The sequence below is a fragment of the Bacillus rossius genome, chromosome 6 (assembly GCF_032445375.1).
Source record: "Bacillus rossius redtenbacheri isolate Brsri chromosome 6, Brsri_v3, whole genome shotgun sequence".
In the NCBI taxonomy this organism is placed as follows: domain Eukaryota; kingdom Metazoa; phylum Arthropoda; class Insecta; order Phasmatodea; family Bacillidae; genus Bacillus; species Bacillus rossius.
In genome coordinates this window covers 59,841,003-59,857,586 of record NC_086334.1, presented here as the reverse complement: position 1 = coordinate 59,857,586, position 16,584 = coordinate 59,841,003, and the positions used below count along the sequence as shown (strand labels likewise).

The following is a 16,584-nucleotide window of genomic DNA, read 5'->3' as shown; positions in this document are numbered from 1 at the left end:
ATGCACGTAAGATGCAGCCTAGTGAAGAGAAAATTTCATCAACATCCTCAAAAAGAGCAAATGAAAATATTTTAGCAGAGAAAATTTCCAGACCTTGTAAACGACCAGGAGTTAGGCTAAACACCCACAGTTATTTATAACCATTTATAACTACGAGTTTTGTATGCGCAGGCAAAATTATATTCCATGGTAACAAACGTAAATCACCTTCATTTAGCAGAGTCATTATACAACACATTTATAGAATTTTTAGTGTAAGCGTTTGGAAATAAATGAAGTTGAAACAAGATAAGTAAAGCCTGGGTGGCTCTGGCAGTTGTGTCACCAGCACTTGTGATAAACTTGAATTAATCTTTAAATCTCGGAAGGCTCTTGCCGTGTGTTCTTTCATTGCTTGCTTTACCGAAACGCGCACGTGGTACTTTCGTGACGTTGCGTAACCAGGCAGAAGTTCCTTATCATTACCTCTCCATGTAATGAGGGTTTACGTAATTTATGAATGCCATAAACGTCTTCCTGTGTGACGTCTTCTGTCACGTAGGATGCAAAACTTGGGTAACGTACGTCGCAGCTACACAAATTATTTCAAGAAATGCACACGTTATGTAAAAAAAAGTTATATAGGTAGGGACCGGAAAAAATTCGCGTTTTCATTTCAATTACCTCTAGAATAGACTCCATGATCCTCTATGTACTTGTGCTGATTACACCTGCTGATTGGCTACTGACTCGTGACACGTGTTTAACTGGGAAGCTTGTGATTCGATACTTATTTTGTCGGACGTTTTCATTGGTCCAGAGTCCTTCAGATAAACTGTGGCCCGATCACTGAAGCAGCAAAAACGGCAAATGTATTTGGATTCTAGCCTATCGCGAAATGAACCCGCGAATTTTTCATGTCTCTATATATAGGTATTAATTTCCTGTCCGGCAGTCCTTCAGTCGCTGGTGCTTGTTATATTTTACCCATGCGATGAGAGTCTCGAAGGATTACAAGCCAACACTGTGCCTGCGAATTAAGAGGCCACTCCAGTGTTTCAGGGGCACTACGCAACCCGCGTTAACCTCATAAGATTCAATGCTATTTTCATTTTGCTTATTACTTATTAACTAATATAGATTTCGAAATGACGCTTGCTTGAAATAAAAGACAACGATGCTCTTATCAAAGCCCCTTTCTTCAAAAATGTGCATAAATTATGGTTCAAACCTAGACAATACACTTATGCATATTAGTAAAGATTAGTATAAAACCATAATTTATGCACGTTTTTGAAAAAAGGGGCTTTGATAAGAGCATCGTTGTCTTACATATCAAGCAAGCATCATTTCGAAATCTATATTAGTTGATTAGTTATAAGCAGAATGAAAATAGCATTGAATCTTATGAGGTTAACGTGGGTTGCGTAGTGCCCCTGAAACACTGGAGTGGCCTCTTAAGAAGGTGCGAACCACCCGCAATGCAGTCAAGAGTAGAACTACGATCCGATGAGGCAGCAACTAAAAAATAAAACGATCCATGAAGAGCTAACCACCTCAGTTTCCGTTATTGTTGCATCAGTACTGTTCTTTGATATTTGTTGGTCTTGACTGGGAATTAAACATATCGTGGCATAGGGATCAGTTTATTTGCTGAGCCACACCTGAGTAAGAATGTTGAAGCACTTTTCTTAGGACAAAGAAAACTGCCTTTCCCATATAACAGCCATTTTTATTGCACGGACAAAGACAGTACAAAATAACTGAAACCGTAACGACTGGCTATACATGAATCATGTTTATGTGTGCAATATACTGAGTGTATTACCATTTCACTTAAAATTCTGATGGACGACAGAATGTGAAGGTGCGACACATTACTGAGTGCTGTTGCAGCTGGGCGTTTCGTCGCGGTGCTACGGTGAACCAGAGAGGGGGGAGGGAGATTCAAACTGCCGGTAATTACATCTCATCCAGTCACGTGACCGCTGAACATGCAGGCGTACCGTCGTCACGCAGTTGAACTGTGACAGCGCGCGGTATTCATCTCTGCCTGCACCTTCCCGCCACTATCGTACAACGTCCACCAACGGCCAATTTCTTTTCTCCTACAGTTCTCAAGTCACAGCCTAAGTTTGGGCGCAAATATAATAGCGTAGCAACGCGACGTGTTTATCCAAAACTAGGGACTGGAAGAATTCGCGGTTTCAATGACCACTAGGATAGACTCCACGATTCTCTACGTACTCGGGAAACTATCGCCTGGTCATTGGCTACCGACTCGGGACACCATTCTTATGATTCGATTCTTCTTTTGTTGAGTGTTTGCCATTGGCTCAGAGTCCTTCAGGTAAATTGCGGTCCAATCACTGACGCAGCATTAAGCTAAACGAGTTTGGATTCCAGCCAGTCTCGAAAGGAATCCGCGCATTTTTCCGGTCTCTATCCAAAACATGTTTTAATAATGTTGTCACCAAACATTTAATATATGTTTTTAAATATTTTAATTACTTATCCTTTTACTACCTATCCTCAAACAAAACTGCCGTTTAAACTGCAAGGCTGCAATGACCTGGCAGTTATTTCTGCTGCAGTAAGTGTTTATGCTGCGTAACTTGCGAAACTTCTCTAGCAAGTAACGTTGCTTCAGTCTCCCGCAGTAAATATTGACTCTCCGGCAGTCGCGGTTCACTATTTTTTCTTCGCTGCTGATAAGCCCCTCCCCCCCCCCCCCCGCATCAGCCCGAAAGTAACTCACACGGCACTCGGCACCGCCACTGCGCAATGAACCAGCGACTTTCTCGCTCAGCCAGCTCAGTCGGCGAGTTTGGTTCGCTCACGCCAGGAATAACTATAATTTGCATCACGCGTGTGCCAACGGCCATCACTCAACATCGACGACACACGAGCCACTATAAGAATATTAACTTTTGAGTTAGCACTGATACAGAATCAATAGGAGTTACAACTGCCCCTCCCCCCTCCTCACCGTTCGACGGAACCTTTTTTCTCCAGAACTTTGAGTAGAGATATAGGGACCGAAAACTACCATTTTGGCTTCAATAGTGTTCAGGCCAGAACAATGTTGTATCATTTAATTTTCAAAATGCGTCTTCGGTAAAGCTTAGTGTATAATTTAGAGGTCTCTATAAAGTTTCTAGAAATTTTTTTTTCCTGTGAAGTCACTGTCGTTTAGTACTGACTTAGTTTAAGGAATTACTACAGCAGTAATAATACTGTCAAAAACACAGTGTATTTATCTTTGAAAATATTTTAAAGTGTGATATGTACCTTAAGGGACATAGGCCTCGCCATCCTGCAATTTAAAATATTCTGATACAGCTAGCAATAAAGCTTCTCTGGTAAATTTTCTGGGTCTACATGCACAGAACTTAGCTTTGGCCACATGTTGAAGTCAACACTTGTGAACTGGTATGATTTTAATTACATTTGTATTCTCCCGAGTAAAATAAGTTGTTTCCTCGCGGCGCTTACAGACTAGAGCCTGTTAGTAAATATGCGGTTGCAACAAGGCATATAAGGTCTGGGAAACATTAATTATTAGAGACTGGAAAAATTCGCGGTTTCAATGACCTCTAGGATAGACTGCACGATCCTCTATGTACTGGGATAAATTGCACCTGCTCATTTGATACTGACTCGTGACACGCGTCAACTGGGATGCTTGTGATTTGATACTTCTTTTGCTGAAGGTTTTTCATTGGCTTAGAGTTCTTCAGATAAACGGTGGTCCAATCGCTGACTCAGCATAAAGGTGTATGAGTTTGGAGTCTAGCCTATCGCGAAATGAACCCGCGAAATTTTCCGGTCTCTATTAATCATGCCTTGACATGCAAACAAATTAAAAAAAAAAACAGTCAAAATTAGTAGGTATTATAACAAAAATATCGAAAAACCCCAGATGGCAAGGCCTGATCCCCCTGAACGAAGAATAATTTTCGATACTAAATGTCACAAAATTGTTATTGCATATGGCGTCTTTGTGTGTACGTATCTCGCCTCATAACAACTGCACGGGTGTGTCCAGTAACACCCTTATAAGTAGGGACCGGAAAAATTCGCATTTTCAATGACATCTAGGATAGATTCCATGATCCTCTATGTACTTGTGCAGATTACACCTGCTGATTGGCTACTAACTAGTGACACGTGTTAACTTGGGAAGCTTGTGTTTCGATACTTCTTTTGTCAAACGTTTTCCATTGGTCCAGAGTCCTTCAGATAAACTGTGGCCCAATCACTGAAGCAGCAAGGAAGGCAAATGTATTTGGATTATAGCCTATTGCGAAATGAACCCGCGAATACTAGGTCTTTACTTATTAGTATCCGTGGCCTCACACACGTGACGTGGGCAGGGGCGTAGCCAGGGGAGGGGGGTTTAGGGGTTCTAACCCCCCCACCCCCCTTAGCCAGCCATTTTTTTCCTTATCTGAAAGCAGTTTAGCTAATGGCCTGGGTGTCTTACTGCTATCGCCGGCCACTGCACTGGAGGGGAAGAGTAAGCGAGCCCTACCGATTCTCCTTCCCTTCCCCTACCCCTGTCGCGAGCAGAAGCTATAAGGTTGTGACGCCGTGACGGGTCCCAAGCTTTCAAATATCTTACACCTACTGTATTTAACTAGCGCGGTAATTATAAGCAGGTGGTGACTGGGCTTCCAAAAGTGTAAGGATCGCTGTGTGTGTATAATTGAGACTACGACATGGTGCCATGTAACTCCTCAAGCTAAAGCTAATTGTTTCCAGGAATAGGCCAGTTCTGCCAAAACCCAACCATTTTTAATCCTTTTTTTTTGTATTGTCGAGCTTCGAGCATTATTTATGATTTTGAGTGGATGTGGACAAGGCACTTGGATTGATTAAAATAGCTTTAATTAATTTCTTACTTCATCACTCAAACAATTTTTTCATTAAAAAATTAATAATATTTTTACCATTACAATATTTAAAGTTAAGTACCGAAAACTGCTCAAATAGCACTATTTTACACCTTAAAATCCAAATTTTTCCGGGGGAGGACCCCCGGACCCACCGCTTTAATAGGGGGGCGGGGGGAAACCATACTTCTCAACCCCCCCCCCCCCACCACGCATACACAAACCCTGGCTACGCCACTGGACGTGGGGAGGAAGGGCGCAGGAAGACTGCAGTGTCTACGCCCCCGTCTCGCGGTGAAGCCATCGCGGAGGTTCACGTCAGCGCAGGTAGTCCCTCTCCCGCGGTGAGTTCTAGCGAGCACTGGCATTCAACTGTTCTCACCCAGCTGCGGCTTGGCGTTCGGAACACTGCCCAGTTTCATGCTAGCGCTCACCTGGTCACTTTCGCAATTCAATCAAGCGTTAATAATCTCGCTGACGAAAAAAAAACGTGTCGAGGTAGCCTGACATTCAAAAAGGTTTGTACGTATGAACCGAATACATTTACTCTGCGCACGCATCTTCCACTCGATTGGAACAACCATCGATTTGACTTTTTCGAGGCACATTAAACTTGAAACACTCCCATTCGTTTCCTACTTTTCCTATCATCGTCCTATCCTTAACAGAATAACACAGATTGGAAGAAGTTCAATAGCAAACATGTATAAAAGTTATAATTAAAATAATCTCTTCGTTAAAGTAATAAAAATATTTGAAATAATGAGTGCAAATAAAAGTAAATTTATCAATTAAATTGTTGATTTCATTGCACTCCTTCTTTGTATCCATACAAAAGTGATAATTCAATAAAAATTATTCAATTTTATTCATAAAAGTATGCAATCATTTCATCAACGTTTTGTTATGACCTTGTCACGTTAAACTATCGTCCGTAAATCGACTTTACAGGCAACCAATTTTTTATTTTAAGTTTTTATCAGGAAACGTCATTTTACTGTGTAACTTGCTATCTGAAGGAATGAAGTTGGGGCTTCAACCCAAGGGTGTAAATCCCGTGGAAGGAAGGGAACATAAATACTCATGTACAGTTACCGATATTTGTAAATTTTTACATTTACTTGAAAAACTGCGTTACTACACAATTGTGTTTGCAAAAATATTGAGTTCGGATTCTTACCCGCGCATTTGTGTTTTGTGTTGTCCCAGTGCCTCCAATAGTAGTTGAAGTTATTTGTAAACCGTTCCCTGACTAACTTTACAGTATTAACTGCGCACATAATAAGCATGGTACAACAAAAAAAAGCCCAATTATTGAATATAAAATTATCTTTTCTGTAGTTTAAAAAATTATGCAACAAATTTCGTAAGAAACACTTGGTATTATCTCGAAAAAATAACCATATCAATTTTCTGTACAAAGTTACAATATATTTCTTGAAGTATTACAAACTATTTTTTGGAAACTGGTTTACAACGGAATTTATTGTAAAAGAAGAGAATTTTTTTATCTGTGTGGCACCCCTGGACTTGAAAATCAGCTCACTCGAAATCGTAATTGTGAAACGGTTATTATATCATAGTCCAACGGCTCCTCACACACGAAGTCCTTCAGATTCTCGCATATCATTTTTCAATAATTACCACACAATTTAATAAAACGTTGTCAATCGTGAAATAGTTATTGATTGTGATGGAATGAATATAGATTATATGTGTGGTACGCAGTAATATCGGTAGAAGTAGGTCTTGTTAGAAATGGGAGCTTGCCTTATAATGGTTTCACTTGGTTGTAAAAATTTGAAGTTTTATTGTTATATCTCCGGCTCCCGTCCTCGTAAGGAGATAAAATAAATACAAGTTTTTTAGTCTAATCATAAGCTTTTAAACACCAAATTTTTCGTCAAAATCGATCCTGTAGTTTTTGCGCGATATTCGAACAAACAAACACACAAACGGACGAATATTCAATAATAATATAGACATTCAATAAAAAAAATAAATTATAACTATTTTTATTCAACTATTTTTAGCTCAATAATACAAAAATATCTATATAATGATACAAGTTTACATTGATTAACTGCGTGGTTTTTGCTATAAAAAAGTATTTGAGTCCGTTTTGTCAAAATATATATCATTATTATAATGAGAAAAACCACGAAATTATGGGAGCAAAATAATTAAGAATACTACCCCATTAAACAAATTTTTGAGCACCAAATCGGTTATCAAAGTGGTAAGCCTTCTATTTGCAGCCGTGTTGTGCCACGCCCTTACAAACAAACCTAAACATAGAACCTAGATATTGCGTGTGATTATTTTTTTATGTAATACTAGCTCATGCTCGGCATGCGTTGAAATGCCTCAATATTTTTTTTTTTTAATTTGTCTGAAGTAGGTTCATTTATACAAAGCATCTCTCTCTCTATATATATAGGTATATATATCTTTATCTCTATTTACAGATATATTTCTACCTCTCTTTTTATCGCTCTGTCTCTCTATATTTCTCTGTATGTCACTCTATAACAATGAATATATTTAAAATTTATGTTTTTACTAATTTTTTACCTGTCACAGTTGTGCGATATATATATATATATATATATATATATATATATATATATATATATATATATAAACACGCGCGTATTCGAATGCAACGTTGTGTCATAATTTCAAAGCAATCCTTGAAGAACTTTCTGAGACGAAAGATTGTGAACGAATGGACGTTAACACTGACGGGAGCCGACGCGAGGCGGCACCAACTGGAGCAGCACTTGGGCCGGTGTTGCGCGCAGCTCGCCGGCAGCCACGCACGTTCCTGTGTGTGTCCGCGGGGTCGTGACGGGTTCCTCCCGCCCGCGGGGTCACGCAGGGCTGCCACCTCCCGCGCGCCTGCTTTCCCCGCGCGGCCACCGCAAGTAATCAGCCCGGCTACCCTCCACCCCTCCACACCCCCCCACTAGCAGCGCGCAGCCGGTCGGCCGAGCCTGGCAGGGGACTGTTCCGAACTTCTCCCAAGTTCACCGATCCCTCGAGAAAACATATTTAAATAACGCTAACCTAACCTAACCTAACCAACAATTCATTTTAAGTTACCATAACCTAACCGAACGTAACCTACCATACCTAGAGACCGGAAAAATTCGCGCTTTGATGACCTCTAGGATAGACTCCACAACCTCCTACACACTCAGGCAAATGCCACCTGCTCATTGGCTATTGACTCGTGACACCTGTCAACTGGGACGCTTGCGATTCGATACTCTTTTGGTTGAAGGTTTTCCATTGGCTCAAAGTCCTTCAGATAAACTGTAAGCCAATCACAGAAGCAATATAAAGATACATTTGTTTGGATTATAGCATATCGTGAAATGAATACGCGAATTTTTCCGGTCTCTAACCATACCCTTCCGAAGAATAAAAAATCTAAGCGAGTCATTCAGTACTCGCCAGTGAATGTGTAAATATCTGCCCGCGGTAACGAACAAGTTCATGTGCTGTCGTGTTATTCACATTGCAAATAAACTTATAATTAGGAAACTAGGACACGAAATTTAAAATATAATTTTTTTAAATAATGTCAAGCGTGATAAATATACTTAGCAATAAAATAATGTTTTTTCAAGTAAAGACCAAAATTTCTATATGCGAATCACACTCTCACTTTATGCTCCCGCAGATGGAATTCGCTGCCTGAAGCGTAAATGTTGCTTGCCACCAGCACGTGCAGATGGCAGAACGAACAAATTGAAATTTAAACTAATAGACACTAAAAAATACCCTCGGCTTTGGACCTGATATTCCACTCTTTCTAGCTGAAATTTATTAAACTGTTAATACTAGAAAGTTACCGCACATACATTAGGAGTTATACTTCTATGGCATTACTAAAATATTATCCTGACACATTTAAATACACTTATTACAACACTAAGTATAGATATTTTGATTTGTTTTTGCTTAACCAACTGAAATCAGCTTGTAAACAATTACTTCAAACAAACATTAAATTTAATGAGCTGATTCTACATTATTTTTAAAATGATATTATAATTTTATTAAAAAAATCCAGTGATGAGATTTGAGCCACGTCCCTTGAAGTCAACAAGTGCGTGCTCTACCGAGCCCATTGACATATACTGCAAGGAGAATATGTATTATACTATGTATTCCAGGGTAAGTTTCATTTGGCACACCAATGCGTAGGGGCATGCAGGTTTCGCGAAAAGATTTCGGGACTAGATGAAAGTTAAAACACTGTAACATCGTCTGTGTTTCGTGATTGGGAGAGTTTCTCCCAGGTTAATATCGATTGTAACAACACCAATCGCTAGGGACCGGAAAAATTCGCGGGTTCAATGACCTGTAGGATGAACTCCATAGTTCTACGTACACTCGGTCAAATGTCACCCACTCATTGGCTGCTGTCTTGTGAGACGTCCCAACGTAGCAGCCTGTGATTCGATACAGCTTTGGTTGGGTGTTTCTCATTGGCTCAGAGTCAGCCAGGTGAGTTGTGAGCCAATAGCAGAGGCAGCACTGAGGTTTAACTATTTGTATTTTAGCCTATCGCGAAATGAACTCGCGAATTTTTCCGGTCTCTACCAATCGCAGTGATTCAGTGCGGTAGTAAACGTGTCCTGAGTGGCTCGGCCAAATAAGGCAACGACTTCTCTCGCAGACGGCCGCCAAATCACAAGGAAGAAACCACGGGTACGGGCGTACCTTGTTGCAGTCTAATTAGTATTCAGATCTTTTCGTGAAAAATGCCTGCCCCTACCAATGCGTAGAGACCTGAAAAATTCGCGGGTTCATTTGGTGTTATGCTAAAATTCAAATAATTATACCTTAGTGCTGATTCTGCCATTGGTTCACTGTTAATATGTAGGACTCTTGGCCAATTAGAGACAATCAATCAAAGAAGTATCCAATCACAAGTTACCCACTTGAGACGCCTCAAAATTCAGTACCCAATGAACGGGCGTCGTTTACCCAAGTAGGCAGAGGATCGTGTAATCCATCCTGGAGGTCATTGAACCCGCGAATGTGCAGGAGAGCAGCGGCGGTACTCACTGGAGTAGGTGTGCAGGCCCGGACTGGCGCCCGAGTACTGGCTGCTGCTGGGACTGCAAGAGGCCGGCACTCCACCAGAGTACAGGTAGGAGGGCGAGCAGGGGGCCGCCGAGTTGCTGGACGTGTACATGTGCTGGCCTGCGGGCACACACACTCTGCCTTATACTCCACAGAGACCAACACTGAGTACTTCATGCCGTGGCCCCTTTATTCAAACACGCGTGTAAACCGTCGTTACAGTTCCTGCCGCTTGTGTGCTTGAGGCTCGTCCGGCTACATCGGTGGGAAGCCTTCATTTCACAGACGAGAGAGCCACACCCGAAGTTCCCCGAAGTTCATGCTCGCTTTTTTTCCCCGTTCCATCTCATTGTAAATTGACCTAACCTAACCTAAACTAACCTAAACTAACCTAAACTAACCTAAACTAACCTTACCACTGTCAGAAAAATCCTGAAGGGCTGCCCATCCAAGGGGCAACAATTCAGACAACCTTTCAAAAACACCACTGTCAGAAAAATCCTGATGGGCTGCCCATCCAAGGGGAAACAATTCAGACAACCTTTCAAAAACACCACTGTCAGAAAAATCCTGATGGGCTGCCCATCCAAGGGGCAACAATTCAGACAACCTTTCAAAAACACCACTGTCAGAAAAATCCTGATGGGCTGCCCATCCAAGGGGCAACAATTCAGACAACCTTTTAAAAAACACTACTGTAAGAAAAATCCTGATGGGCTGCCCTTCCAAGGGGCAAGTTTTCAGGATTATTTAAACACTTAAAGAAACATGTTTTCAGAAATTGGATGGGCTGCCCTTCCAGTCACTGTACAAACAAACCATTGCCAGAAAAATCCTGAAGGGCTGCCCATCTAACGGGCAACAATTCAGCTCCCCCGTTCGCCCCCCCCCCCCCTAATTTAGCATAACTTCTAACGCTCGTACATAAGTAGGTACATGCACACTGTTTTTTATTTTGTGTAGCCTTTTTGAAATTATACATTTTTAGGTGTTACGAAAAAATGTTGAGAGTGAATTTTTACTATGCACACGCGCCATGCAACGAAGTTTTACACGATTAAAAAAAGGGCCACATAAAACTGTTACATGCAGGATCATAGAGATGGGTCTGCCAACTTCCTATCCTTTGCCTTGGTGTGTCTCGTCGGCTTAGTGAAGCTCGCGGCGGCCTGCGAACTATCGGCGCTAGTAGTGGTTAAGCCCATCATTAACATTGTGTCAAATGGAAGTTCGGTATATAATGTAATAAAACTGCTAGTTCCATCACACTCAATGTTTTAAATATTTTTCCAGATTAGTACATTCCATTCATTTGGTTGGTTGAGAAGTACCTAATCCGTAGGTGCCAATGCCTTAAAATTATTCCGGAAAGTTGCAAGTTATTGCTATGCATTTAACCCCTAAAAAGCTTCCAAATAAATAAAGAAAATATCCTAATCTGTACCCGAATTTAAAAACGCATCAAAATAGTATGTCCACTTTTATACGAAACTCCCATTTAACACAATGTTAATAATGGGTTCAACTACAACTAGAACTGTTAGTCTGCAGGCTGCCGCGAGCTCCATTAAGCGGATGGAGAATGGTGGTAAGTTGCCAGACCTATCCAAAACCCTTTCACTCGTTATCATAGCCCGATACTAAGATACTGTTCCTTCTCAGGATCAGATTGCAAGTGAGTGGGTCAACACTTCTAAAACCATGTCCAGAGCGTGGTACAATCAACATCAGAATATATATATAATTATAAATAAAAAAATTAAGACCAATAGAATATGAAAAATGATTGTATTAAGTTCTTAAGCTCTGATATAACCATACATCTTTTAGAAACCAGTATTAAATGACTTTTGACGCCTATATATATACATATATATAAAGATGAATAAATATATTATAATTTTTTTTCTGAACTGCTATTCGTTCATGTAGGGGCCTACCATAATTTTTATTTAAATAAATACCTAAATTTTGCAAGAGATATTTTAAAATGTAGGTACAAACACACACAAAATATCCATTCTTTAAAACACCTCTAATAAATAAACCTAGCACATATCCGCTGCAACTCTACGGGGGCAGGTTAGTACGGGCACTGACCGGCGGGCGCGCCCAGCAGCTGGCCGTCCTGAGACGTGGCCACGGGCGGGTAGAAGGTGCCGGTGACCACGCCGCCCTCGTAGCCGCGCCCCGCCGCCGTGCACATCATCATCACGCCGTTGCTCAGCCCCATGGTGGCCGTGAGCTGGCCCGGCGCGTGGTGGTGGTGCGGCGGGTGGTAGGGCCGCCCGAAGGGGTAGGCGATCACGCCGCGCTGCCGCTCCTCGCCTGGACAGCCCGGCTGGAAGCCCTCCTTCTCCTGCTCCAGGGGCGACATCTCGGGCGTGGGCAGCGCCGCGTTCACCTCGTCCAGCGCCGACGAGCACGACTGGGGGCGGCCCTGCGGCGCCGAGTCGCCGAGCTCGGGCGGCGGCTGCAGCAGCGGTGAGGCGCCGGGGGCGGCGCGGCCCTGCGCCAGCCCCAGCGGCTCCGGGCTGCCCGCGGGCGAGGCCTCGGGCGTGTGCATGTAGGGGCTGGCGGCGCCCTTGCCGTACAGGTAGACCTGGTGCAGCGGCGAGTAGGCGAACTGCTGCGGGAAGTGCGGCGGCGGCTGGTGCTTGCCGGGGGAGGCGGGCAGTGCGCGGCGCGGCGCGGCGGCGGCGGGGGCGGGCCCGGCGCGCTTGGCGTGCTTGCGGCGCCGGGGGCGGTACTTGTAGTTGGGGTGCTCCTGCATGTGGATGACGCGCAGGCGCTCCGCCTCCTCCACGTAGGGGCGGCGGTCCTGCGGCGTCAGGCCTCGCCACTTCTTGCCTGCAACAACCACACCCTCACAGCACCTGGTCCCGTCTGCTCTGCGCACAACACATGCTCTTTGCCATTGGTCGCTAGCAGCATACGTCTCCGCGTAGGGCCGTAGCCACACCCTCACAGCACCTTGACCCGTCTGCTCTACACACAACACGCTCTTTGTCATTAGGCCTTAAGACATCTGCAGGTACTTTCATCATGTATGAAATCAACAATGTGTTGTAGCCAGCTTACAAACATATAAATAATTGTAATTCCTGAAGCTCAAAGAAATTTTCTTTTCTACTAAGCAGAGGATATTACAACCCCAAATACTTTGATTTAATCACCAAACAAATACACAATATATTTGTCAAGAAATTTCTACGAAGATATTTTGGTGGACTGTATGAAACATGTGGAGTTTCACCATGAAAATAATTTAATTATCGTTCAGGAATCATTTGTTTTCTTTTTTTCATTTCTTTCAAGTAAAGGTCTTTTAAGCTATGTAATATATGAAAGTAAAGGCTTAAAATAATTTAATCTCAATTGTTCAGCGTAGTTCTAACTACTTGGAAATTCACTTTGTGAACAAACGGTCTTATATACATAAGGGGAGTGCCTTAACGCACACAGCAACTGACGAGACAATAATTAAAAATGACGTATTGGGTTTTTGATAACAGTCGAAAAATTAGGACCAGAAAATGTTTCGAGTCATCGCTAGCTAAGTGATTTAGCAGGCACTGAATGTTCTGCTGAGTAGTGTAGAGGAAACGGACATTCAATAGGCTTTCAGAACTATACTTTGGTGTGATTTGGATCCAAAAAGGGTTTTAAAAACATTTTCTTGCCGAAAGAAAGTGTTTAGCTTCCAAATGCACGAGGAGTCAAGTGTGAACTACAGTGTAGCATATGGTATAGAATGGGATGGAATGTAGGAAAATATTTGTCCATAGAAACAAAATGAAAATGCCACCCTCTTAGGCAAGAATTTATAAAATATGTTGGTTTGCATAAGTAGAGTGCATGCGAATAAAACTCAGACCAGTGACCAAAGATGAGGTGGATGAAGGTAATAAAATCAAAGATTATACCAAAGATTGTAAGAAGTCAAAGAAAGAGGCGCTTGTGTGTTTGTGTGAGGTGCTGAAGGGTATTTAGTACATGATTGTAAATGTAAGCAGTGCAAAATCTTAAGGCATGTCAGATCAGCGTAACTGTAACAGAATTTGAAGCGATCATGATACAGCCGCTCAGTGGCAAGGCAGCTCGACCTGTATATCACGTATCTGTATCTTATAAGCATGTCTTCAGACAGTTTATCACCCACTAGTTTTATTTATTTTTTATCAATATTTCAGTGCTAGCTCCAGTGATGATATTGTCCCCCCAGCTGGTGTTGGCTGCGCCAGCTATACTTTCATACATCACACATTAAGATGTAAGACGAGAAGATCTCAAATATGGTAGATGAAACAGGTTTTTGTTAACAGGGAAAGGAATTGGTATTTAAGTTGAAATAAAAGTAAATAAGCTCTTGAATGGTTCATGTCACTATGGCTATCTTCATATGTAGAACAGTTTCTGTATCTTCATGATCTACGCAGATATGGGATGTGCAAAAGGGAACTACTAGGAAGGTTCTGCGGCTGCACTGGTCGCGTGGCGATGATAAACAATGATCGGGAAACACCTCGCCCACACTGTCTGTATCATCACGTATCTTCCCTTTGATGTGACCACGGAATACAGACTCCTGCCGGGATCAGGCTCGATCTGATCATTGTATAATTTTTCATACATGCGCTTGATACAGATCTCTTTTCTTCACAAACCGATCATGATACAGATACGGTGATCTAGTGCAAGTGTGGACGCGACTTTAGGAAGTCAATGGCACTTGATAATTTAGAGAATTTAGAGGTCGTGCTTTCCAGTTTCTAAAACTGGGCCATCGTGCTAGTACGTGTATTGTGTATGATGAATGGGAGCCGGGGTGTTTTAAGCGTGGGAAAGTAGGACACCGTGAGAAAGATGGTGGGGTTTCATGTGCCGGAAACATGAAGGGAAAATAGCACAGGCCTTGTGTGTGGAAATCATGCTAAAAGATGAATATTTTCTCTCTGGGGCACAGCTACGCAACCATCAGTTTTCACAACCGAAACACATCTAAAAAGTCGGTACGGAAGAACACATGCTTCAAGAAAAAGCTGGAAGTTTGTAACTGGTTTTTGAGGTTAAAGCGGAAAATTGCGGAGACATTATGGTCAAGGTTAGCTTGTAGCTGCCTTGAAAAGATTTTTTGTGGACGCCTAATTTAAAAGGTTCCTGCTTGATGACAAAGTTTGCTCTAGGCTTCGATTTAATAAGCGATACTCAAGTCATTAAATTCTGTAGAATTATATGTTTTAACTTTGCGGTTGAAGAATACAAAGAAAATATCAACAAATGTTTCAGCGCATGTCTCTCAAAGGAAAGGTTATATGTGGTGGTATATAATTGTTGAGGGGGGGGGGGAAGTATACGCCGAGACTATCAGGAAAGACGAAATCAAGTGGCTGCTGGTAATACGCCCAGATAACCGCGTGGCGTGAGAAACTTATTATCTGGGGACATTATCGCATCGACGCTTTGCGCCTCTCCAGTTTTCCTGAACTGTCGCACGAGGAGAAACACTTGCGGCCTCGGCGACGCATGGTTCCTGGTGTATCGGAAGGGACAGGAGAACTTAATAATTACAGTTCAAACTTTAAACACCTGCACGGGGTTGTGCTGCTTTTGCTAGTCACGCTTTATTTTGCAGTATCTGACGGTTTCTGAGTTAGAGACAGTTCCACTCCATGTGAAAGTAAAAATCATACACAAAGAGCAGCATGGCAAGAGTACTAATAATGCACGATGGTGTATGGACAGGGGCAGCTAGGGGTGCGCGCACCACGAGCCATCAGCAGCTCCCCGGGGGTGGTCGAGACCTCGCCGCCAGAGCCACCCCCACCTGCCGCGCGCACATCCAGGGAGGAATGCCAGTTTCGGGAGGCAAACTGCTCCCTAATGAGGAAATATATGTCCGGGGATTTATGGGCGGGGCGGGCGCCCGATGGGTCCTGACGAGCGGAAATGTGGGCGAGGGAAACAAAGAGACGGCTGGAGCAGTGTGCCACGGAGGCTGTGGAGGGGGTAGGGGAGGGCGTACAGGAGAACCCGCGGGTAAGAAGGGCACCTGGAGGTCCACGGTGGTGCCGTGATCGTTCTCGAAAGTTCGACTCGTCTGACCCATTAGGGCCCGTTCTAAAATGGCGCGGCAACAAGAGACGATCACGTAGACGGGAGACGGATCTCCCGGTACATTTCACTGTCGCGTCTGCTGCTTCCACATCGCACGGGAACGCAACAAATGGCAACCAATGAGACAGAATTTCAAGGTTACAAAATATTAATTAAACCAAGAAAACTATAATACTTCCAAATCATAGCATCGTAGGAAGATATCGCATGTAAAATAAAAAATAAATGACTAAGTAATAATAGGACCCTTGATATTTTTGTACTGGTACATTTTTCAACGTATTTAGAACATAAAAATGACTACCATCGCAGCCAAATAATCGGCGTTTATTTATCACAAGGTGGAACGTCAACAGAAGAGCTCAGCATTGCCGAGCAGAACTGTACGGGTCCGTCTCCAACTGCGTGCTGTTGTAGGAACTGGCGGGAGTGGACTTGGCCTCTCTGGCTGTGGGCTGGAGAGCGGGCACCCGGGCCTAAAAACGGGCTGTAA

At 42.8% G+C, this 16,584-nt stretch overlaps 1 protein-coding gene across 3 annotated transcripts in view; it reads right to left on the bottom strand.

Moving 5' to 3' along the window:
* LOC134533239 (SOX domain-containing protein dichaete-like) overlaps positions 1 to 16,584 on the bottom strand; it is a 507,415-nt gene that overhangs the window by 126,783 nt on the left and 364,048 nt on the right. For all 3 annotated transcript variants that reach the window (XM_063370647.1, XM_063370645.1, XM_063370646.1), the window contains exons 4-5: positions 12,075 to 12,824; positions 9,957 to 10,094 (exon numbers count right to left, since the gene is read on the bottom strand). In XM_063370647.1, coding sequence (XP_063226717.1) covers positions 9,957 to 10,094; positions 12,075 to 12,824 — 888 coding nt within the window. The remainder of the gene's footprint in view (positions 1 to 9,956; positions 10,095 to 12,074; positions 12,825 to 16,584) is intronic.